This window comes from Octopus bimaculoides, chromosome 9 (genome assembly GCF_046866305.1).
Source record: "Octopus bimaculoides isolate indiv1 chromosome 9, ASM4686630v1, whole genome shotgun sequence".
Lineage (NCBI taxonomy): Eukaryota > Metazoa > Mollusca > Cephalopoda > Octopoda > Octopodidae > Octopus > Octopus bimaculoides.
Window position 1 is genome coordinate 17,741,546 of NC_142936.1, and position 24,270 is coordinate 17,765,815.

The window sequence follows — 24,270 nt, forward strand, 5'->3', positions numbered from 1 at the left end:
AATAGGTACACAGGAATAGCTAACAGTAAGAGCCACCCAAGAAATAAAATCTGATAACTTCCCAGAAGGCATACATGATGTAGTTGATAGCTTCTGTGATCTAGATCAGGGGTTTTCAAACTGTGGTCCGCGGACCACAGGGGGTCCGCAAGGACAAGACAGGAGGTCCATGGACAGCAAATACTCTTTATGGGCAATTTGATTTTATATATGTTTTTTAATCGAAATCTTTTAATTGACAATAAACCTATTTGTTAAATACTGTTAAATAAATAAATGTAAAAAATATATGTTATTTTAAGCAGATATTTATGTATAAATTTCATAAGCGTTTATAAGGGGGTCCCTAAGGTAAAGCCTGAAATATAAAGGGGTCCGCAAGTCAAAAAGTTTGAAAACCCCTGGTGTAGATTATGACAAAATGGCCAAAAAATTATTGATGAATATTATCCTATTTACAATGCAAACAAAACAGGGCTTTATTTTCATGCAGTGCTTGAGCATCGTTAATTGTTTAACCCTTTAGCATTTAAACTGGACAGGTCTAACCTCTCACACCTACTCTACAATGCCATTCTAGAAATAAACAATCCATCATTTAAATCTCAAAGGTAAAGCCTGAAATATAAAGGGGTCTGCAAGTCAAAAAGTTTGAAAACCCCTGATCTAGATGACTTAATAAGCAATGTAGAGAGTTGTAGCAAAAACAATAAAACAAATAAGGATGAGGAGGAAAATAGATCAGGGAAATATTACCTCTACTAGCAACAAATAACTTCTCTCTCTGACTAAAGTGCTGATTATATGACATTTATATGTGAAATTCGATATTGAATAGTGGTGAAATATGGTTTTGAATGGCTGGAAAGGAAGAAAATAAGCCTGCTTTTCTGGATGTGTAATAACAGTGTGCATGAAAGGCAGAAATAGGTAGGGTGAGACAAAATTAGGGATCAGAAATATCAAGTGTGCTGTGCAAAAGAGAAGATAACTGTTGTTAGTCATATGATTTCTATATAGGATGACAGTTGGTTGAATAAATGGGATCTTTCTGATTTGGCGGACACCATTTGTTTTCTAACGAAACACTTTTAAACTTGGGATACTGGTAGAATGTGTCATATAAAACATCTTTTTCTCTTAGCCTTGTTAAGAAAAGTTTCTATATTACAAGTTATTGCATGTTAAAAGTTGTCATATTTCGGTAATTTCAACCAATCACTGACGTCTATTGAGGTGAGAACAATTACTGCTGTGGTTTGTCAACAAGACGTTCTGGCGGTGTAATGAGACCTTTTCCGTTGAATGAAATTACTGCCGTTGTTTGTCAACAACAACTATCGGCGGTATCGTTATTTATGACATCGTTCATGCGTTTGTACTGGTTTTAGCTTTAGAGTTTTAGGGTTAGGGTTTGGGTTTTAGAGTTAGTGTTAGGGTTGGTGCTTAATTCAAAAGGATTACCAGGGACTAATGATATATATACACCGCTACAAATTATTGTTGACAAAGAACAGCAGTAACTGTATTCAGCTGAATAGATGTCAGTGATTGGTTGAAATTACCGAAATACGACAGTTTTTAACATGAAATAACTTCGAATATAAAAATTTTTCTCTGTTCTATAAGACAAAATATACAAGTATATGAAGTTTTAAAGTGTTTCGGTAGAAAACACACTAAATAAAAACTAAATAAAAAAATGGTGTCCGCCAAATCAGAAAGATCCAATAAATGTCCAGTAGTTCAAATGGAAAGGGCCTAAGAAAGAGGAAAGTAAGGGGAGGTAATAAATGTCAAGGTTCTGTGTTGGGACAACCCTGTCAACCAATGCTTGGAAGAATAAAAGAATGATGATGATGGTGTTGATATTGGTGGAGGTAGCAATGGATAATTGTTATGAAGAAATTTGAAGAATTAGTCTAGATAAAAGATTTGATTCTAGTTTTGTAAATTCAAATCCTAAAATAATTATCTTAAAAAGATAGTATAGGCACAAGCGTGGCTGTGAGGTAAGAAACTTGCTTTCCAACCACATGATTCTGGGTTCAGTCTTGCTGCATGGCACCTTGGGCAAGTGTCTTCTACTGTAGCCTAGGGCTGACCAAAGCCTTGTGAGTGGGTTTGGTAGATGGAAACTGAAAGAAGCCTGTTGTATATGTGTGTCTGTGTTTGTCCCCCCCCCCCCACCACTTGACAACTGTTGTTGATGTGTTTATGTCCCTGTAACTTAGCAGTTCAGCAAAAAAGACTGAGAAAATAAGTACTAGGCTTACAAAGAATAAGTCCAAGGATTGCTTTTTTCAACTAAAAGATGGCGCCCCAGAATGGCCACAATAAAATAACTAAAACAAGTAAAAGAGTATTAACACACTATTAACTTTCACTAGTCTTTATTTGCTTTTCTCTTATTTAAAATAAAAAAGAAAATTTAATTCTGATATATTCTGCTATATGGTTTCTTTTCTAGTGAACGAGCTTCTAGTACAGGTGCAACAGGTGACAGACTTAAAGAAGGTGCTGCAATTAACAAGTCACTCTTTACTTTAGGTAACTGCATATCTGCCTTGGCCAAAAAGGCAAATGGAGGTAACACTAAAGGTAAACAATTAAATTATATTAATTTATCTGTAATAGATTAAATGTTTTGCTTTATCCATATTGGGGCAAGCGAAAGCGAAATTGTGATGGCACCTGTGCCCAGCGTCACCTTTCTGGCACTTGTGCCCGCGGCATGTGTAAGGAACTTCAAGCGAGATCATTGCCAGTGCCCCTGGACTGGCTCTTGTGCGGGTGGCACATAAAAATACACCATTTTGAGCATGGCCGTTGCCAGTACCGCCTGACTGGCCTTCGTGCGGGTGACACGTAAAAGCACCCACTACACTCTCTGAGTGGTTGGCGTTAGGAAAGGCATCCAGCTGTAGAAACTCTGCCAAATCATATTAGAGCCTGGTGTAACCATCTGGTTTCACCAGTCCTCAGTCAAATCGTCCAACCCATGCTAGCATGGAAAGCGGACGTTAAACGACGATGATGATGATGATGATACATGCTCTTCTACTTCTGCCAATCAGCTACCTTGGATTTAATAAAAGAAAGTCTATAATATTATATTATATAAAATAGCTCCTTCTTGAAAGGATTTCCTGAATTATTTGGGATGCACTAAAAAGGCATATAAATATAACTAATTTAGTTTCACTGTTTTAGTACACAAGACATTGCTAACTTGAAAAATGATGAGATTAGAATCACAGTTTTTAAAAAGGCAGCTTCTATGAATATTTTTTACAATGTAAGATAATTGCTGAGTGGCAGTCTGGGCTTTAAAAAAAAGATTGCTACCTTACATTTCAAAATATTTAACCAACACATTGTTGTTCACAAATTATAAGTGATTTTTAAATTACTTGCATTAAAGGAGAATGATTTTCTAATGGTTAATTATTAATTTATTTTTATTTTATTTTAGTTCCTTACATGGATTCTGTACTTACTAAATTACTGAAGAATGCTCTTGGAGGAAATAGCAAAACTATTATGGTATGAAACATACAAGTTGTTCATGTAGCATTATAAATTCTTCTTTACTTGGTTTTACATTATTCATTGGATAGGGACCATGGAGACAATGAGAGATCTATAGTAACAGTATCAAGTCAACAGGAAGTGATTCAGTGGAGAAGAAAAGAGAGAGATGATTTGGTAGCATAGAAAGGTGGGGCATTCAATATGAAATGGGAGTAGAGAATGGACAATGTTAAAAATGAAGGATGGAGCTCAAAACGGTTCCAAGTAATGAGAAAAGATAACAGGCATCACAGAAAAGATGATGAAATATGTAATCTTACCTGTATTTAACAACAGCGGCACTTAGGTTAGCAATAAAGAGATCAGTGATAAAGAAATTGGGAGTGGGGATGAAGAGGAAATTAGACAAGTTAAGGAAATTAGACAAGTAATTCAATTGTGTATATAGACATTATACTTCAAAAACTTCAGTTTCTCCCAAATAGGTGAGTCTTCTTGAACACCACATATCACCGATCATTCTGATCTTCTGAGGTTGGTGCCTGGGGTGGAGGTGGGATGGAGTAGAGATGCAGAGAAAGAGTGAAGACAGGAAATGGTGGGATAGGGCTAATTTTAAAATCACATGTGGTTATGTACATGTATATGTGAGTATGTGTGTGTGCACCTCCATTTCCCTGAATGTAAAAACTTGTGTAGACAGGAGCCACTTTAACTGATAGACACTTTCCCTGGACTCATATGTAATAGGAAAATATGTAATAGACAGCCCTTAAAGATACTTTTAGTTGTGTTCCTAGCATCAAGAAAATACTAGTAAAGAGGCCAAACAGAGGAAGGCTGTTCATGCAGAGGTAACACCACATGTCCACTTAACAACCATTGGAATACAGAAACCATTGCATATGAGGTTGAGATTAAAGGATCCCAGTGGAGTGATGGATGTGTAGGAATACACAAGCATGACCTTTACAATCAAATTCAGTAAAATAATGTGCAAGAGAGGCAAACTGTCACATCGCTAGCAAGACATATATGGATATTGAAAGAAAATGTTGCACATTATGACATTAAGTGGAGGATACTAGAAAAGTGTAAACTTTATTTTAACAGCAGTAGGAGACACAAGCTCTACTTGGCTGAGAAAAGGATCATGATAAAGAATTCTCTCCATCTGGGCACATACCTAAACTGCCCTCATGAGCACAAATGTGCTCTAGCAACCACACCATGAATATAAGTATTGAAGCAGCCCATTGGGTTTCTCCTTAACTAAAATCTGAGGAATTAATATAAGGTCGCGTCACCCAACTGTGATACATACACACACACACACATTCAATTATACATGTACACAACCACACATGATTTTAAAATTAATCATCTCCCACCAACCCCTATTCTCACTCTTCCACATCTCAAACACACCCTGCCCTCACTCCAGCCCTAAATCCACCCTACAAGTAAATATATTCCATACAGTAGTAACTCTTTTTGCTCCCAAAACAAGGGGTATAATTTCAATGAATTAAAATAGTTTTTTCTTCCAGGGGATTTGACCTGAGTGATTTCATTCACAATTTTTTACAACAGCTGTGGAAAGAGTCATGCCATACCTTTCCTTTCAGCCTTTTGTGATTGATGATTGCCAGGACTATCTAACTCTTGAACTCTTGATATAAAACTGATTGGAAAATTGGCTAATAGGAGAATATAATATTGTATCTTAATAATGCATTAAGATCTGAATTGTAAGATCTCTATCCTGATGATAGAGGCTCATCTTATCTGATGTTAATTGCATCCATATGGCTGCATGTTGTGATGAACTACATCTACCAACATTATTATGGATCTCTGAGCCCCCAGAAACAGCTGTTGGGCTTATAATACCTTTCTTTCACCCCGTTAATTTTCTCTGTGTATGTTGGACCTATTAATATAAATATCTATATATTTATACTTAAAAATTCATCATCTGAAAGTCTCCACCTTCTGCTTTCTCTTGTTTTGCATGTATACATATATACAGATTTTGTATTTCATGTCCCTCACAGCAAAGAACATAGGCATATGATTTTCTGGGTAGGGAACAGTAGGTATACTCCTTGCATGGGCTGTGACTGCTGAGGATATGTGTAGGCTTGTAAGAAATGAAGCTAGTATGCTCTGCTGGATGTGTAATGTCAGTGTGCATGCACAACAGAATGTAAGCATCCTGAGAGAAAAGTTGGACATAGGAAGCATCAGATGTGGTATGCAAGAGAGACAACTGCACTGGTATGGTCATGTGATGCATATGGATGAAGACTCTAGTGGTGGAGGGAACCTGTGGAAGAGGTAGACTCAGGAAGGCATGGGACGAGGTGGTGAAGCGTGATCTTTGAATGTTGGGCCTCACAGAGACAATGACAAGCAACTGAGACCTTTGGAGATATGGTGTACTTGAAAAGACCCGTCAAGCCAAGTGAGATCATAGTCATGGCCAATGCCAGTGTTGTGTAACTGTTCCATTAAAAGCAGCCTTCAGTGGTTGGGCAATATGCCTTGCTTGTGAAATCCTGTTGAACTGAGTGAAATCATATTCGTGGCCAATGTCAGTGCCAAACACCTGCGTTTAACTCCATTTATGTATGTAGATATATATATATATAGATATTAATATTTCTAAGTCTCTCTAAAGGAGACTACGGCGGCGGTACTGGATATTAATAGTTATCGCCAAGTCAACATGGCAGTCCAAAACATAGGACGAATGCTGCCATTGATTAGCTCCAAGAAGCCATCGCCTCTAGCTAGCTATGCGACACATGAACCTGTGTTCTTTATAAACTTCAAACAGGGGAGGTCAGCAGCTTCCCCTTGCTGGTTTGGCATCTGCAGACTAGTTTCGGGGTATTGCCCCTTGTCAATGCAGAGCAGCCAAACCCAGCAGGCGTCGCTACTGACCATCTGTACGAAGGTTATTTATCTAATTTCAGTGGAATACATCCACTGGTTTTCAGGAATAGAGATATTGATATTTCTAAGTCTCTCTAAAGGAGACTATGGCAGCAGTACTGGATATTAATAGCTATCGCCAAGTCAACATGGCAGTCCAAAACATAGGACGAATATATATATATATATATATATATATATATATATATATAGGTGAGTTAAGTTAGAGGTTATAACAACCATTTAAGGGATACTTGTATCTTATGAATCAACTGGTGTATTACCTATATTTGATCATAAGCATTGGTATTAATGCTCAGAAATAAAAGGTAATGGCAAGAATAAATGGAAGTTTATCAATATTTAAGGAAAACAGAAAATGGAGATAATATTGATGAATAACAATTAATTTACACCAATTATCATTTATTGATTAATTACAAAGAGACAGAATCTCAACTTACAGCTGTTTCTGTTAGCATGATTCCCAGGCCTAACCACCACAATAATAATAATAATAGTTATCATTGTAAGTAATTAATTATACCAATTTGAATTGTGGAATTTCATCAGAGCAAAAAAGTAAAGCAAAATAAAAGTAAAAAGAAAAAGAAAAAAGTGAGAAAACAGTGATAATCAATTTATGCTACATGCTGTCCCATTGGGAAGCTTTCGACTAACTGCATATATACACACACACACACACACACACACACATGGACGTACACATTTATGTGTGTATATATGTCTGTGTATGTGTGGAATGTGCAAGCAAGACATGCCTCCTAATCTGGCAAGGAGAACAGGAAGTTCAAATAAAAAAATAAAAAATGCAGTCTGTGTTGACCCAGTCAACCCAATCCAGTATAAAACAGGAATGTAAAATGACGATGCTGATGGCAATGATGATGATATAGACTGCTGAATTTGTTTATGTTAGATTTGACACTATAAATCAATAAATCTAACTTTACTTCAATAATAATCATTCAAAACTGGAAAGAGAAAATTTGTTAAAAATATGTAAAACCCAAAATGAAATTTAAAATGAAAAATCTGTCAGATGCTTTGCCTATCCTGATTAAATAAAAAATATTTGAGCCAGTTGGAATTTTTAACATCACCCAAATGGTTTCTGGTTTTATTTAAAAACTCACATATGTTTGTTTAGAATATTCATGTATTAGAGTCATTTGACTTAGGACAATTCCACTTTTGAAAAGCAGTGGAAATATCATCGTTGGATTTGTTGGTTGCAATGTTTTGTTTTTTTTCACAAATAAACTTATAGATTTTTTTTATGACACCTCCAGTATATTTTTAAAATACACTTGACATTTTTATGGCATGTAATTTTTCTTGCATATTTCTGGGTAGATTTTATTTTAGTTTTCAACAAATGTGAATTATTGAAATAGTTATTCCTTTTTTCTTTTATTCTTTTACTTGTTTCAGTCATTTAACTGCGGCCATGCTGGAGCACCGCCTTTAGTCGAGCAAATCGACCCCGGGACTTATTCTTTGTAAGCCTAGTACTTATTTTATCGGTCTCTTTCACCAAACCGCTAAGTTACAGGGACATAAACACACCAGCATCGGTTGTTAAGCAATGCTAGGGGGACAAACACAGACACACAAACACACATATACACACACATATATATATATATATATATACATATATACGACAGGCTTTTTTCAGTTTCCGTCTACCAAATCCACTCACAAGGCTTTGGTCGGCCCGAGGCTATAGTAGAAGACACTTGCCCAAGATGCCACGCAGTGGGACTGAACCCGGAACTATGTGGTTGGTAAGCAAGCTACTTACCACACAGCCACTCCTGTGCCTATAGTTATGTAGTTTATTATAATTTATTTTGATACCCAGTCAAATTACTTTTTTATGACAGTGATTTATTAAAATTACAATGATTTGTGCTGTTTTTACTAAATTACTTTGATGACTTTAGCTATCTTGTATTTGCTTTGCTGTTTTTGTTTATTTTAATCTTTCTGATTGGCATGACAATAAATAAATAAATAAAAACCAGTTTAATTTTATTTCCTCGGCAAATATTTTTCTCTATAATTATAAGATAAAACATTAATCCACATTTGTCAATCTACACATTCAGTTTAACTACAAAATTATATAATCAGGCAATTATTGCATATACACGTTGACACATGTATATGCACACAGCCATTATCTACTTGCAATCTAAACACTTCACATCAAATTTACTCTGTCACAATGAACATGGTTTGAAGCAATCTTGACTCCTTCATCTGAATAGTTATGCAAAGAAATGATCCTCTCTCTCACCTTTTTGGGTAAAATGCAGTTAAACCCCTGAGTCACTGTATATGCTAGGCCACACAATCATTTACAACTTCTCCCGGTGAGCAGACATTCAAATCAGTAACGATTGTGTCCAGTTGATAAATCTTCTTCTTCAGGGCCAAAAAATACTTTTGTTCCAAAGGGTTGTTGACTCCCTATAAAACTCAGGTGAAGCCCTCAATAGAATATAGCTTCTACATTTGGGATGATTTTATTGTTACACATATGAACATCCTATGCTACGTCCAAAGGAATGCTTTCTGACTGACTGAGAAATACACATTTGTCAATACAGTACAACCTTGGACTTGTAGACGTTACAACTACAGCTTCTACTTCTCTGATCTCGCTAGCTGTATACCCTTCTCATCAAACCCTACATGATATACACTGTGTTCCTCTCTCTGAGCTCCCCAAAGTAAATCACCCATTCAATATGTCTTCCTTGGAATAATCAACCCATTGAAATTCCTTTCTTGCTGATATTTTTCCTGCAGTCTTTACTGATATTTAAACTGAATCTCAAATTTCTCAGTCCCAGATGGCCTGCAAAAACCATCATCACAGTTTAACCTTTATAATTAAACCATTTCCAATAAATAAATAAATATGTGACTGTGTGGTTAGGAGCTTGCTTCCCAAACACATGGTTTTGGGTTCAGTCCTACGATGTGGCACTTTGGGCAAGTGTCTTCTACTGTAGCCTCGAGCTAACTAAAGCCTTGTGAGTGGATTTGGTAGAAGAAAACTGAAAGAAGCCTGTCATCTATATATATATATATCATCATCATCATCATCATCGTTTAACGTCCGCTTTCCATGCTAGCATGGGTTGGACGATTTGACTGAGGACTGGTGAAACCGGATGGCAACACCAGGCTCCAGTCTGATTTGGCAGAGTTTCTACAGCTGGATGCCCTTCCTAACGCCAACCACTCAGAGAGTGTAGTGGGTGCTTTTACGTGTCACCCGCACGAAAACGGCCACGCTCGAAATGGTGTCTTTTATGTGCCACCCGCACAAGCCAGTCCAGGGGCACTGGCAACGATCTCGCTCGAAAATCCTACAGGAGCCAGTCAGGCGGTACTGGCAACGGCCACGCTCAAAATGGTGCATCTCATGTGCCACCCGCACAAGAACCAGTCCAGGGGCACTGGCAACGATCTTACTTGGCTTGCCGGGTCTTCTCACGCACAGCCCATTTCCAAAGGTCTCGGTCCGTAGTCATCGCCTCGGTGAGGCCCAATGTACGAAGGTCTTGCCTCACCACCTCAGCCCAGGTCTTCCTGGGCCTACCTCTTCCACGGGTTCCCTCAACTGTTAGGGTGTGGCACTTTTTCACGCAGCTATCCTCCTCCATTCTCACCACATGTCCATACCAGCGCAATCGTCTCTCTTGCACGCCACAACTGATGCTTCTAATGTTCAGCTTTTCTCTCAAGATACTTACACTCTGACGGGTATTCACATTGACATTACACATCCAACGGAGCATACTGGCTTCATTCCTTGCGAGCTTACGTATGTCCTCAGCAGTTACAGCCCATGTTTCACTGCCATGTAGCATGGTTGTTCGTACGCATGCGTCATACAGTCTGCCTTTTACTCTGAGTGAGAGTCCCTTTGTCGCCAGCAGGGGTAAGAGCTCTCTAAACTTTGCCCAGGCTATTCTTATTCTAGCAGCTACACTTTCAGCGCACCCACCCCCACTACTAACTTGGTTGCCCAGATAGCGGAAGCTATCGACTACCTCTAGTTTTTCACCCTGGAATGAGATAGAAGTTGTTTCCTGTTTGTTTGCAGTCTTTATTGCACCTGAGCATCTGCCACAAACAAAAACTAACTTGCTAGTTAACCTGCCTTTGATGTTGCTGCACCTCTTATGTGTCCATAGCTTGCACCGGGTACATCTTATAGAGTTACTACCTACTCCTTTTCTACATACTGAGCAGGGCCATCTACCTGAAGGGGTTTGTGTTTTATCTACCTTCCTACTTATTAGGATTTTGGTTTTAGCTAGGTTGACTCTAAGGCCCTTCAATTCTAGACCTTGCTTCCACACCTGAAACTTCTCCTCTAGTTCTGATAGTGACTCCGCAATTAGGGCAAGGTCATCAGCATAGAGGAGCTCCCAGGGGCAACCTGTCTTGAACTCCTCTGTGATTGCCTGGAGGACTATGGTAAATAATAGGGGGCTGAGGACGGAACCTTGGTGGACCCCTACCTCTACCCGGAATTCATTGCTGTACTCATTTCCAACCCTCACCTTACTGGCAGCATCTCTGTACATGGCTCGCACAGCTCTCACTAACCATTCTTCTATCCCAAGTTTCCTCATTGACCACCAGATAAGGGATCGGGGGACCCTGTCAAAGGCTTTCTCCATGTCAACGAAAGCCAGGTACAGAGGTTTATCCTTAGCTAGGTATTTCTCCTGCAACTGTCTCACTAGAAATAAGGCATCAGTAGTGCTTTTACCTGGCACGAACCCAAACTGCATCTCATCTAAATTGATTCGCTCCCTAATTAGTTGGGCTATGACCCTCTCTGTAACTTTCATAACCTGATCTAACAGCTTGATGCCTCTGTAATTATTTGTATCTAAAGCGTCCCCTTTACCTTTGTAGCAGTTGACTATGATGCTGCTACACCAGTCATAGGGTATGACTCCTTCGTGTATCACCTGGTTCGTAATACTGGTGACTAGGCTATAGCCAACACTGCCAGATATTTTGAGCATCTCTGCAGTGATTCCTGATGGGCCGGGGGCTTTCCCGGTCTTCATACTCTTAATTGCTTTATCTACCCTGGTACTATCAACTCGGATAGCTGGTCCCTCTATTGGGTCGACATAAGGCAGGCTCTTTTTCTCCCATTCATTCTCTTTATATATATGTGTGTGTGTGTGTGTGTGTGTGTGTGTGTGTTTATGTATGTGTTTGTTCCCCACCACCACTTGACAACCAGTGTTGATGTGTTTACATCCCCATAGCTTAATGGTTCGGCAAAGAGAGGCTGATAGAATAAGTACCAGGCTTAAAAAAAGTTCTGGAGTCAATTTGTTCAACTAAACCCTTTCAAGGTGATGTTCAAATGACTGAAACAAGTAAAAGAATAAAAGAATAAATAAAATGAAGCCATGTGACTGGGTATATGCATACACACACACAAGCACTTACATTCAACTCATAGCTACATGCCTTTCAGTCATGTAGCTGGCATTTGCAAAATGTACTGGTCTGTTTACCTAATACGGAAAGTTCAACTCAACCAGTGTTAGTTATTCAAGAGATGTACTGTTTATACTGTGAATTTATGGCATACCTGATTATTTTTAGCAGTGGTGATACAGAAAAAGACGAGTATATTTATCTAACTTCTAAATGGTTAATCATTTTTTACTTTATTTTTACATGAGGTCTGAAATAAATTCAAGATTTATCAAATTTTCCAAGACAAGATTTATTTGATTTTAGATATCGAAATAAATCATTTAATATTTTGAATTCATTAAAGATGAAAGCCTTTAAATACAGTGTTTCCAAAAAAATATAGGAATTTCAAGCTTGTATGACAGCCTTTTTTCATCTCAAAGCTACATTTGATTATTTAAAGAGATAAATTTCATTGCATAAAATTGGAAATTTTTTTCGTTTCCAGAATGTGAATCAATAAAACCAAGGATATGCAATTGTTTAAAACTTTTCCACATTTCTACATTCTTTGTTTAGGTTGCTGCTGTGAGTCCAGCTGATATCAACTATCAGGAATCCTTGTCAACTCTGAGATATGGTAAGTTGTCGGATGTTTGAATGGTACATTTGTTAAAAGTCACATATTGAAATTTGAAAGGTGACACTACACATTTTAATTGCTTGCAATTCTTAGTTTATTTAAACACTAATTTTTCATTTGTGAATTTCACATTCATTATTCAGATCAAGTATAACAAAGCTAAATATATATCGAGGATTAGTAAAGAGAAGTTTAATTATCAATGTATAGGTAATAAGGTTTTTGTCTCCAGTTTTCTAAACCTATAAGATATCACTAAAAAACTTGGTTCTGCTTGGTGCTTTTGTAAATTAGTATTGTAATTTTCAGTAAGAAGAGCAAACATATTTGAAGGTGGTAGTTTTAGTCAAGTAACTGTATGTTAAGTATAGACTTGCTGAAGAGCCTTGAGATCAACCCTAGCACCTGGGAAATGCAAGCACAAGACTGCCTTGCCTGGCAAAGCTGCACTAATAGAGGTGTTGTTTCTTATGAACAGAACAGGATTGCAGAGGCATGAAGAAAACATGAACTACATAAGTCTGGAGCTAACTTCTTGTCTTCAGTTCCAGCAGACCATCTGTGCCTGATATGCAGTAGAGCCTTCCAAGAACACATTGGACTGATTGGTCACAGCGAAGCACTATTTCTCATCTTCTTCTATATGATGTCCTTGGTCATTGTTGATAATGATGGATGAACTATTAAAAACAATTAACATAGCAAAGAATATGATAAAATACCTCCAGAGAAGTACTCCATCTTAGTGTACAGAAAAAGTATAAATAGACATCTAGTATTATATTGTCAATATAATCAGTGAATTATGAAAAAAAAGCAATGAACTTTGTGACTGATTGACAGGAAAACCTGTCTAAGTGCATCTGATCCACTGCATTAAGAATAACAGTAATGAATATTGACTTCTCAACTGGCTTGCTGAAAGAAGTGGAATGTTTTTGTTAGGGAACTTACTTAATTTTGGAAGTAGAGCTAGTGATTAAATGATGGCTAGGGTCTGAGGTGTTAGAGAACAGTTACTTCAGCAAAAGAGATTCTTGTGTATGTAAATATGGTTAATTGAAGAACATATAATAAATATGATACTGTACAGCAGTGAAAAACTAACAGAGGATGCTGGGGCATAATTATTGTTAGAGCTTATTATGTACCATTAGGATATGTAATATTCTCTTCAAAGGCAGACTGCATTGAATTAAGAAATACATTAGGTTTTGAAGCAATTGGTCAGTGTCAATTAATGAAGATGTAAAGTGAATGATGATGAGTGGTAAATGGGTTGGAATGATTTACCTAAATACAGTTATTGTTATGTAGAATGGTACTCTAAATGAGACAGCACAGAACCTTCTGTAAGGAGATGAAAGAATATTTTAGTAACTCTTGGAGATTCTCATTGCATTCATTCTTATGTTAATAAAGTAAATAACATGTAAAATTATTACAAGGCACACGGCCACACATAGGTGGGGTTAAGAAGTTTGCTTTCCAACCATGTGGTCTTTTGTCCTACTGTGTATAACTTGGGCAAGAGTTTTGTACTATACCGTAGGCCAACCAAAGCCTTGTGAGTGGATTTGGTAGAAGGAAGCTGAAAGAAGCCTATCATATGTATACATATATATATATATATAACTGCTTCAACAAATTCCATCTGACCCATTCAAATTGGAAAAGTAGCCATTAAATAATGACTGATGATAATTATCATCATTATAGTTATAAAGAAAGTGAACTTTATTACTTTGGTTATGTCTCTTTATTCCCAGTTTAAATCCTGTTATGGTTACTTTGTTTTTCATCTTTCTGGGTTTGGTAAACTATTTAGGTACCGAGGTTGTTAGAAATCCTTGTTATTTTTATTGTAATTGACATACATTAGCATGCTTTATAATGTGATTTAAGAGATAATATCATGAATGAAATTTGCAATTGGACTGTTTATGAATTAATCATATTTCAAAGATAGCTGTGTAAATTATTGTGTTTAACATTTTGTTGAAACTAAGATGTTATAATTTAGAAATGTGTTTTCAGATATTCATCCGACTATTCTAATATTATTGTTTTTCTGCTTTTGAAAGTTAACCGAGCCAAAGAAATTAAAACAATGGCTAAAATAAATGAAAGTGAGACAGATGTCTTGATACGCAAACTAACTGAGGAAATTGAACAATATAAGTCAATGATGAAATCTGGAAATATTCCAATGATGTCAGATACTGCTGATCTCACTGAAGAGGGTAAGAAGTTTTTGGATAATTTTGTAGCTGTTGTATGGAGATGGAGTGACAAATTTCTGGTGTTGTTAGTTTACATACAACAGTTATTGCTACATTTTTCACAAGGCTTCATGAAAATACAGACAGCATCAATCTTATACAAATGTCAGGTTTTACAGATGCTGAAGCTTTCACAAATAATTAATGATTAAGATGATCTTACATATTGCTGCAAAAACATGTGGCTGCATTGATCTCTTCATCCATCTTTGAGTTCCCAATTCACTCTGCTTAATCATGCCAAAAGTGTCTCTTTTTAAGGCCATCACTGATGAACTTCTTGGAATTTATATGAGATGATAAACCATGAGAAAATGGAGAAAATAAGAGTTGGAGTAACTGCCATAATTTCATTGGTACTGGATATGACATTATTTGTATGTAGTTTAGAGAATAATATTCAGTGTATTTGACAGATTATTGTCTTACTTTTCATTTTTAGTATATTTAATTCATTAATCTATTTTCAGAACTTTTGCTTGGAAGTGAAGCAAATATTTATCAAAATTGATAGAAAGATTTCATTGTTGTTAACAAATTCATTTCAATTAAGAATTTTTTCAAGCAATTTCTATCAATTTTCAGGAATTTTCACTGTCCAACATAGTCGTTTGTAGGTATAGCAAAAACTGTTCTTACACATTCACCAGTTTTGCAGTGTCAGTTCTGGTTTGTTAATAACCTGAACCTTTGAAATATTTATGGTCATTCAATTTTTTTGAACTTCTTAAATTTTTTGGCATAGATTCCATAGAGATTAGATCTTTTTTCAACATGACAGCAAGTATTAATTGTTATTGTCCTGTATTTTGCCATTACTAATTTAGAATATTACTGTTTCAATATTCTCTGCACAAACAAGGTGGTGAGCTGGCAGAAACATCAGCATGCCGGGCCAAATGCTTAGTGGTATTTCGTCTGTTTTTACGTTCTGAGTTCAAATTCTGCCGAGGTTGACTTTACCTTTCATCCTTTTGAGATTGATAAATTAAGTACCAGTTGCATACTGAGGTTGATCTAATCGACCCCCCCCCCATTCCAGGCTTTGTGCCTAGAGTAGAAAAGAATATTTTCTGCACAAACATTTGTTAAATCATTCCAAATGACAGAGAGTAGGCATAATCTCCAACAAAGCTTTTATTGAGTATCTATTCCAATTTTTTAACTATCTTAAGTGCCTTGTGCTTTACTGAAGAGTTACATTTCATCTTTAATTGCTGTCTTTTAATAATATTCCATATTCTGTCCTATTCCCAGAGTAATCCATATGACAGTAGCCTCATTATCCCCATTAAACATTCCCTTTTCTTTACTGGCATGGCATAGATGGATTATCACAGTCCAAATTAGGTTCTTATTTGGAACAACTATCCTCTTACATATACCCACTCTCTCTTGTTCATATATTAATCTGTTGTTAGCATAGTTTCTATTTCCAGTCACTTTAAAGGGTGTACTGGGTGTAATTTACGATGGCATTATCACTAGAGAGGTTGCCATGTGCCTAATGTTCATATGCCAACCAGTTTACTGAATGTACTGAATGTGATGGTTCTTGGTAAGGGAATTTGTTAGAAATAGCATGGGCAGCTATGAGAACTGGTCATTGGCATACAGGCATTACCACAAGTTGCTGATGTTTAACTTCTCTGTTATGGTTTGAAAGACTATAATAAATAAAAAGAGGCTGAGAAATAAGTCCTGATGTGCATCACCAAACATATTAAATCTCTCACTGAACTCATTGGTAACTCTCACCTGGCTGATGTTACCTCTGAGCATGGCTTTCAAGACTTTCACAAGTCTAATCCTAAGTTTCTTCACAATCACTAGACTATAGAGTGTGGAAACCTATCAAAGGCTTTCTCCAGGTCATAAAACACATGGTAAAGTGTTTTATTGCATGCGGAGTACTTCTATAATTCTCTCATTAGGCTAGGAAGTAATTAACATCACCTCCTCCTAGAATTTGCATGAACTGTATTTCATCTATGATAACCTAATCAGTTATGCTATGATTCTTGAAGGCAGTGAATTGCTAAAGTCACTAGAACTTTGAATAGAATACATTGGATGGAGTACTCCATGCTACTTGTTCTGCCTCTCAAAGACCTTGAGTTCAAATTCTGTCATGTTCGACACTACCTTTCAGTGTGTATATGTGTGTGTGTGAATGTTTAAAAAAGGTTTATTTGGACTACAGGTACAGGTTGTGACATCATAGCTTGTGACCATAATTTGTGGCTGGGTTGTGGCCAGTGATGATAGTTGACCTTTACAGAGAGAAAATCATCTACACTTTTGAATTCCACTAGAATCAAAAATGCCTTATTTGAAAAACAGATCTTAAAGAAATAAATGAACAATTGTTGTAAAGTAAAAAATTACCTTACTGTTCTCTCTTCTCAAATTAAATTCTACGAATAAATTTCTTTGTTTTTATTCCAGCTGTTCTGTTTTGATATCACAAAATAATTGTCTAAGTACTTTCAGAAAAATCAGCCTGCTCTTTTCTGCTTTAATTTGGTGCTTATATTGTCCATCATTTTCATTGAAAATCTTAGCAATTAATTCATATAAAATTATTTCTTAGCAATTTAATCTTATTTATTGTTTTTATTCAGATTTAACTTTTGCTAATATTTCAATTCATTTTAAACAGAAAGAAAGGATCTAAGGAGAGAAATTGAAGATGAATATAGCAACATTCTTGATGAAAACAATCGAAGAATTGACGACATCAGAAAAACCTATGCTGAACGTTTAAAGGAGGCAGAAGAACTAGCACATCAAGTAAGTATATTCTGGATTGATAAAACCATCAGAGTGGCAGACAAAATACTTGTAGCATATGACTCTGTAGGTTTTGAGTTCAAATATTGCTGAGATTAGCTTTGTCTGTCGTTGTTTCCAAAGTCGATAAAAGTACCAGTCAAGTACTAATGTTGGTTTGTATTCTTATAGTACATCCTGAGAGTGAATAAAATTATTGTAGAAAGATTTTAAGCAGCAGACTAGTGTTTTTTTTCCCTTGCTCTTATTTTAAATTGCCTAATTAGTGAATGCTAACTTTTGTATTCTCTTTCATTCTAAGCTAATAAATATTGTGTTGATAAGGCTGTCTCACTGAGGAAGGTCTAATTAGGTCAAAACATTTTGAGAGTTGTCATAGGACTTAATACAGATTAGAATCACTTTTTGCTGTATGAACCCATTCAATTCCTAATCACATTGGATTTAAGTCTTGCCTCCTGAGCTTTTATTAACAGAAATTGTCATTAATGCTAATGATTTTGACAGATGTCATTTTTGTTGATTAAAATATTGTTTGGGATTACTATGTTAAGAATGTTAGCCTTCACTCTTCCACTGAATTAACTTTATAGTTATGTAGTTAATACTTTATAGATTGTTCACTTTTTTTTTTACAAATAATTTAATGGATTTTGATTATAGGATCAATGTTTCTTGAAAATTTACTGTAAATCTCTCTAATGCTTACAATGGAATAAACCTAATAATATTACCTATTATAAAGAGTAATTGTTTTAAAGCATATTTAAATGTATGTGTTAGATTAATTTATGACTGTAATCATTTCTCTTCTAATTATATATATTGGAGTTTGGTGTTTGATCCAACCCATGCCAGCATGGAAGGTGGACATTAAACAATGATGACGATGATGATGATGATGATGATGATGTTTGTGTGTATGTATGTGTGATGCAATGATAAATAATTACATTGTAAAAATAAAGTAAAATTGTGCAGTAAATATAAACAATTCTTTTTATTAGCCAGCTGAAAAGAGAAAGGCCATTGAACAGAAGAAAAAAACAATTCCTTATATTTATAATTTAAATATGGATCCACAGTTGACTGGACATGTCTTTTATTTTTTTGAGAATTCTCCTATTTCTGTTGGTAAAGATGTAGAAAATGCAATATGCTTAAAAGGCCCAAGGTGAGTTAATTACAAATTTTAAACTTGGGAGAAGAGATCAAGAAATATATTTCTGTTTCTCAGGTAGAATAGTAACTGAAATGCAAAATGTTACCCTTGACTTTGTACTGTCCTAGTGTAGATTCTTCTTATTGCTGATTAAGCTATTTTGGTCTTGACTGTATAATAATAATAATAATAATAATAATAATAATCCTTTCTACAAAAGAAATTTTGTAGGAGGGGACTAGTCAATTACATTGACCCCAGTGTTTTACTGGTACCTAATTTATTGACCCTGAAAGGATGAAAGGCAAAGTTGACCTTGGCGGAATTTGAACTCAGAACATAAGCATTTTGCTTGGTGTGCTAAGTATTTTGCCCATTGTGCCAACGATTCAGCCAGCTCACCACCTTCACTAATAATAATAATAATAATAATAATAATTATGATTTCTTTATTGACTACAAAGAGTTTACATTAAGGAAAACATTATGGACAGTACAGGACAACACAAAAAAAATGTGTGTATGTGTGTGTGAGTGTGTGTTATTGTGAGGGTTTTGCATTTAATGTATGAGGTGATATCAAAATGTTCTCGGCACATGGTTGTGTGCGCAGGGAGAGCTAGCAGTGACCTTCATGTGGCAATGAGCTGAATGATATCACTGTGTTTACTTCAAAATTTATGAAATTTGTGTCTTTGTGATTACATGTATGCTGTAGTCTGTGACTTTTGTCATGAACAGGAAGTTGGAACAAAGAGCCAATGTCAAATCTTGCGTTAAACTTGGGAAGTCTGCTACAGAGACATTGAACATGTTTCGTCAAGTTTATGGTGACAAGGTAATGGGTTGCATGCAATGTTTCAAGTGGTATGGGCACACAACAGTCACAGCCCAATCAAGAGCATGTTCATTGTTTTTGTCATGTATATATGTTGGCACTCCGTCACTTACGACGTCGAGGGTTCCAGTTGATCCGATCAACGGAACAGCCTGCACAAGTGGCTGAGCACTCCACAGACACGTGTACCCTTTACGTAGTTCTCGGGGATATTCAGTGTGACACAGAGTGACAAGGCTGACCCTTTGAATTACAGGCACAACAGAAATAGGAAGAAAGAGTGAGAGAAAGTTATTTCACATTTCTCAGGTCCGCTCAACAGGCAAATATGAGCAGTATCTGGAAATTTTCAAGAGGAAACTTGAGCATTGGTTATTTGCATGCATGCACACTTACTTTTTACTCTTTTACTTGTTTCAGTCATTTGACTGCGGCCATGCTGGAGCACCACCTTTAGTCGAGCAAATCGACCCCAGGACTTATTCTTTGTAAGCCTAGTACTTATTCTATCGGTCTCTTTTGCCCAGCCGCTAAGTTACGGGAACGTAAACACTCCAGCATCGGTTGTCAAGCGATGTTGAGGACACACACACACACACACACACACACACACACACACACATATACATATATACGACGGGCTTCTTTCAGTTTCTGTCTACCAAATCCACTCACAAGACACTTGCCCAAGGTGCCACGCAGTGGGACTGAACCCAGAACCATGTGATTGGTAAGCAAGCTACTTACCACACAACTACTCCTACACCAAAGAAAGAATAAATTGCTTTGAAGCAAATTATTGTACACACCTTCAGCAAAAACCTGAAGGAATATTGATTACAGTAATGATAATTATTGTTGTATTTGGGGATGGTCATATTGCCAGTTTAGCCAATAAATCATACACAGAGTAATAATAATATTTTCAGTAAAATAGCTTACTAAAAAAGAAGTCAGTTATTTGATCTAATATGTAATTTTTAATCCATCTCTAGATGCATTTTTTTATGCAGCAACTTTCAATTTTTCATGTTTTCAATTTTCTGGCATTCAGAATCTGTAAGAGAAAAACTGAATTTTAAATGATTTAAAAGTTTTCTTTTTTTTTTTATTAATTACAAACAGTATTCTTTTAAAATCAACATCCATTTAGTGTTAGATTTGCAGCTGTGGTAGTTTTCATTTTGTTTGTAAATATTTTTTCAATGAATTTCACCAACTGTTATTCAGCGATTCACATAGCCATTCCTCAGACAGTTGTCTGGTATAAATTTGTCTGTGTGTGTGTGTGTGTGTGTATGTGTGTAAATGCTTGAATTCCTCTTATAAGTATTTGTGTATGATTTATATAATAGTTTGTAGGGTACCAATGTAAAAGTTAATGTTGGTATTTTGTAGAGAAAGGAGAGAAGAAAAATGGAGGCACTTTTAAAGGGATAATTAATGAGTCTTCTGTGAGATATAAGCATATATTTCAGCATTTCTACAAATTATAATGAGCCACAACTATCCAGAGAGAATGTTCTATGAAAAATATTAAGTCAGAGGAATAACTAAAATACCTTTGGTAAACATGTTCACAGCATATGATTATGTATGTGTGTGTGTGTGTGTGTGTGTGTGTGTGTGTGTGTGTAAATCGCCTAATCCTAATCAGTTTCTGATTAAGGTTAGAGGATTTACCACATATTTTAGCTTGTTTTAACAAACAACTCTTGGTATTTGTTGCAAGTTGTTGTTGTGATGACACAATAGTAATGATGGTTGCTTTTAACTGTCATTGCAAAGGCCAGAAGGAAAACGTTCTGTTTCAAATGCTGCACACCAACTGTTATTGTCTAATTTTATAATAGCCATTAGAGAGAAAAGTCATGAACTGAAGGATCAAGCCGACACATTTGACTGCTAGATTTAGCCCAAACAAATGAACGTTTGTGGACAAAAAGTAATGTGAAAACAGAAGTTAGCAGATGTGCCAAAATTTCCAGTCAGTGAAACAAGAAGCCAGTTTGTGAATCAGTCCCAAATTCTTATTACTCAACAATATGCTGCCACACACACACACACACACACTCTCTCTCTTTTTCTCTCTCACTCACTCCCTCTTTCACTCTCTCTCACACTCTCACACTCACTCTCTCTTTCACTCTTTCTCTCACATACATACACACAAATATATTTACATACACAGTAGCCTACAATACCTTTAATGCCAGGTTAATTAAATGCTATGTCAATTTAACTTGTAACAACTTCATGAAAAATTATCCAAAGTGTATGAAATTTTGCCTATAAATTTTGGAAGTATCCTTTCTTGTAGTTAGCATCATGGCTTTCCCTTCATTAGACATAGATTTGACTAAATATCAATAGTACACTGATCCATGTTTATTTACTCTTTTATCAGATTTAATTTTTAACTAACTTGCTTGTAGCCTTCTATCAAAATGCTCCCATTTGTGATCTTTTAGATTAAGTTTTCCCAATAAGTCCTTGTCAACAACATTTTTTGCATCTCTTCCATATTTCATATCTTCTCATCTCCTCTCACTCATCTCTCTAACATCTATCTATTGCTTTCCTTCTCCTCAGGACCAGATGTAAACCATGGGGGGCCCAGGGCACTTCAAGTTTGGTGGGCCCCTTATACACAAGAATTAAAATCTTAGAAAATTATAAAATTTGAATCTCAAACCACATCTATTTCACATAAGGGAATTTGACGAGTTAGCAGAGTAAGTTTAAATAAATGACTGAAAATGTCACTTTATAGATACACTTCAAAATTCAAATTTCGTTTTTCACACATCCACTTGAGGTGTTTGTCTTTTCCTTCATTGTGAAAACTATAAAGAAGTGGGGAAGAAGGAGTAAGATTTTTTTTTCTTTTAATGTGAGTTACAAATGTTTCAGAAACATAGAATAAGATAAAATGGCAGAAAATTACAAAACAAAAAAAAAAAAAAATCATTTTTGTGGTTGTTGCTGTTCCAAAGGCATGATGTTTGTGTGTGTGTGGAGACACCAACTTTTAAAAGACGTATTTTAAAAATTCTTCTTTTAAAACAGCTTCCCTTCATTGTTTTACAATGTGTGAAAAAAAAGTGGATGGAAATCCCAACAAAAATGGGAAAATTCAAGCAGCTATTTCCAGTTTCCAGTAGGGGTAGGTGAGGTACAATGAGTAATATTTACTCCATTTTTGATTTTGAAGAAAAAATATTTTTTACAAATGTTCACTACCTTGCCAAAACTACATCAGCTAAGTTAAGACCGTCTCTAAATGCAGTCTTACTGGATATAACATGTTCAGAACACTATTTCAGAAAATTATTACTGTTCTCTTTGAGCATATCGAAGACAAATTTGCAGGGGGGTGTAAACCGAGTAAGACAAAATAAAGTCAACTTGCCTTTCCAGTTCTGCAGAATTACATTTGAAAAAAGATTCATACACATAAACTTCTATCCTGAGATATCAGAAAAATCAGAAATGCAACAAAAATTTTAAATATCTGGGTCAAATGAAAGAGGATCATGGGAAAATAGCACATGATATGAAATTAATGAAACCCAACTAAATCTAAAAACTCAACATGAAATTTTCTCAATAGCTTCTTCACAATCTGCTGGAGTAGCTTTCTTCCATATATATTTATGTACCATGTTGAGAAGTAGTTACTAAAATTTATCATTACTCATTTTGCCCCAATTTAGACTTTTTTTTTTACAAGCTAGAAAATTATCAAATTAGATATTAGTTTGGAAGAAAATCGATGTGGAATCAAGCAGGTTAAACACCAAAAGTTATCTAGATATTTTATGAGCAACCTTAATTACAATTGGGTCAAATTTGAAGAAAAATTTCTTGAAAAAAAAAAAAGGTACCTGTCACCTGTTTTAAACTCTTGACTTCACTAACAACTACATAAAGTATACAGACTAATTTTTACTCCCAAAGATAATGCAATGGTACAAAATGGGGATGCAATAATTGCAATGTAATGGTTTCAAACAGGTAGGAAGAAAATAACAAAAAATCAGAAATTATTCATTTTGACCCAGTTACCAATTTTGCCCCGCTTCCATGTAGTGATTTCAAGAGCTTGACTGAATGATGAAAAATATAGGAAAATATAAGAAAGAAAGAAGTTTGATTTAATGAAAAACATTTGAGTATATATGCAATAATTCTAAAAAAAAGAATACTTTTAGCTGTTGAGAAATGTAATTTTATAATTAAAACTAAATTCAAAATTTTTAGAACATTTCTATACTTACTTGTTTCATAAAATAAGATCAGTTTTCAATGCCTTACTGAAAAAAGTTTAGAAGTAGAAATGTGTGTGTGTGTTTGTGTGTGCCTTTAACTATGATTGGTCAAATCAAGGTCATGAATCCTGTACGGAGGGCTATATGCCCTTAATAACAGGGCCCCCCCACCCAGTATCAACAAATGCCTAGGGCAATTGCCCCCTCAACACCCCTATAAATCTGGCCATACCTCTCCCCCACTACCCCTCTCTTCAATTCAATGTATTATACTGTTGGTGTAACTAAATTCAGTAGTACTTGGTTACTCC

General features: G+C 35.7%; 1 protein-coding gene across 3 annotated transcripts in view; it reads left to right on the forward strand.

Annotated features, from left to right (window-relative positions):
- Positions 1-24,270, forward strand: part of LOC106872608 (kinesin-like protein KIF28) — an 85,182-nt gene that overhangs the window by 27,537 nt on the left and 33,375 nt on the right. For all 3 annotated transcript variants that reach the window (XM_014919646.3, XM_014919644.3, XM_014919647.3), the window contains 6 exons: positions 2,471-2,601; positions 3,476-3,546; positions 12,550-12,610; positions 14,698-14,856; positions 17,558-17,688; positions 18,696-18,862. In XM_014919646.3, the coding sequence (XP_014775132.1) occupies positions 2,471-2,601; positions 3,476-3,546; positions 12,550-12,610; positions 14,698-14,856; positions 17,558-17,688; positions 18,696-18,862 (720 nt within the window). The remainder of the gene's footprint in view (positions 1-2,470; positions 2,602-3,475; positions 3,547-12,549; positions 12,611-14,697; positions 14,857-17,557; positions 17,689-18,695; positions 18,863-24,270) is intronic.